Source organism: Kryptolebias marmoratus, linkage group LG6 (assembly GCF_001649575.2).
Source record: "Kryptolebias marmoratus isolate JLee-2015 linkage group LG6, ASM164957v2, whole genome shotgun sequence".
Classification (NCBI taxonomy): domain Eukaryota; kingdom Metazoa; phylum Chordata; class Actinopteri; order Cyprinodontiformes; family Rivulidae; genus Kryptolebias; species Kryptolebias marmoratus.
The window spans coordinates 1,819,785-1,821,518 of NC_051435.1; the positions used below are offsets into that span (position 1 = coordinate 1,819,785).

The following is a 1,734-nucleotide window of genomic DNA, read 5'->3' on the forward strand; positions in this document are numbered from 1 at the left end:
CCCCCCCCCCCCCCGCCCAATTATAGATTTACATTCTAACCTGGAAATAAAGACGTCTCCTCGGGCCACACACTTGTTTCCATTCCTCCTCCTCCTCCTAAAATAGAATCAGTGACCGCAGAGCTTTTTCTCTGGTGAGGAAAACGACCACATAAGTGGAGCATTGTGGGCTTGGATGTCCTCAGGAAATGGACCGGTTCCTCTGGAAGTGTGGACGTTTGCATGTGGCGCACAGAAACAGAGTTTTAGAAGCTTTATGTTCACTTCTCAGTATTCATTTAGATTTATGAAACGTGTTTATGTGTAAAATATCAAAAATAAGTGCTTGGGACCACATCGCTGTTGAGTTGAATAATTGCAAATCAAACCCTCAAGGTTAAGACAGTTATTTGTTATATATATTTAAATAATAACATTAATACCAGAAAACAAACTTTTTTCCTTAAATTAAAGTATTATGGAGGTAGGAATAATTTGGAGCCAGCACGTAGAAACCTCCAGTTGTGTAAAAACGTGTCAGTATTGGCTTTGCTTTTCAGACCTGGTGGCTTCTTTCAACTTTTATAAAGTTTATGGTTTGAAGATAACATTAAGGTAACTTCTAAAGGTTTTCTAATTAATATAAAATGAAGGCCAACACAATAATTAAAAGATTTATTAGCAGAATTTTTTTAAATGGTTAATTCCAACTATTTAAAATTCCCGCTGGTGTTATTTTAATGTGTATAATAAGGCTTTCTTGTCCAGCAGATAAAAGCATCAATCAGGAAACTCCTGATTGACTTTGTTAAAAACGGAGCAGAAGGGAAAACCCTCTTCCTGATTTATTCTCAGTCGAGGAAGTTCCTCTTCCTTAAAGGAGAGTTGAGTCAAACACACGTGGCCTGAAAAAACATTTTACAGGTTTTTGTTTTTTATTGACAGACGCATTAAAGCTGTCGCTGATAATTTATAGTGTCGCCGCTGACGCTGACGCTGCACGCTCACAGGAGAAGGAGAATCCTCTGGTGGGAAAATCACAGGAATCTGCTGACTGGTTTTGAGCAGCACATATGTAGACACGCCTGGTTGGTTTGAATCACAGACACATGTGGGGTAGAGACCGCGATGATTGACTCGAATCGATCTGTCTGCTCAGCACATCAACAACGACCACATCCACGGAGAGAAGAAGGAGTTTGTGTGCCGCTGGGAGGAGTGTTCCCGCGAGCAGAAGCCCTTCAAGGCCCAGTACATGCTGGTGGTCCACATGAGGCGGCACACGGGGGAGAAGCCACACAAGTGCACAGTAAGACGTCTTCACACTCGTCCAATCAGCTGCCAGTAAATGTCCACCTTTAAATAACAGCTACAATCACAGCAGCCGTGAGCAGCTTGGGTTTGTCTCGTTTGCTCCAATAAAATACGATCTGTTTATTTACTACATGAAAAATCTGTAAGCAGGTTTGTTTCTTCCAGTGCATTTCACACTCAGGCCTTCAGTGATGTCCAACTTAATCAATAAATACCCAATCCCTCCAGGATTTCGCAGGCATTTTCCTGACAGTTGCTTTTTTTTTTATTTACTAAAATCAATAAACAATGATAACTTTTAATATATAAACCAAAAATCCTTCCTAGTTTTGTAAGATAATCACCAACAAACATTGACATTCTCAAAAGGTGCTTTATTTGAGAACTTTGATAGCTTCTAAACTGACATTCATGAGCATTTCTGGATTGTCCCTGGTCTGC

General features: G+C 40.3%; 1 protein-coding gene across 2 annotated transcripts in view; it reads left to right on the forward strand.

The window, feature by feature from the left end:
- The window catches only part of gli2a (GLI family zinc finger 2a), a 79,388-nt gene that overhangs the window by 66,580 nt on the left and 11,074 nt on the right, over positions 1 to 1,734 (forward strand). For both annotated transcript variants that reach the window (XM_037975930.1, XM_017439346.3), the window contains one exon: positions 1,139 to 1,288. In XM_037975930.1, coding sequence (XP_037831858.1) covers positions 1,139 to 1,288 — 150 coding nt within the window. The remainder of the gene's footprint in view (positions 1 to 1,138; positions 1,289 to 1,734) is intronic.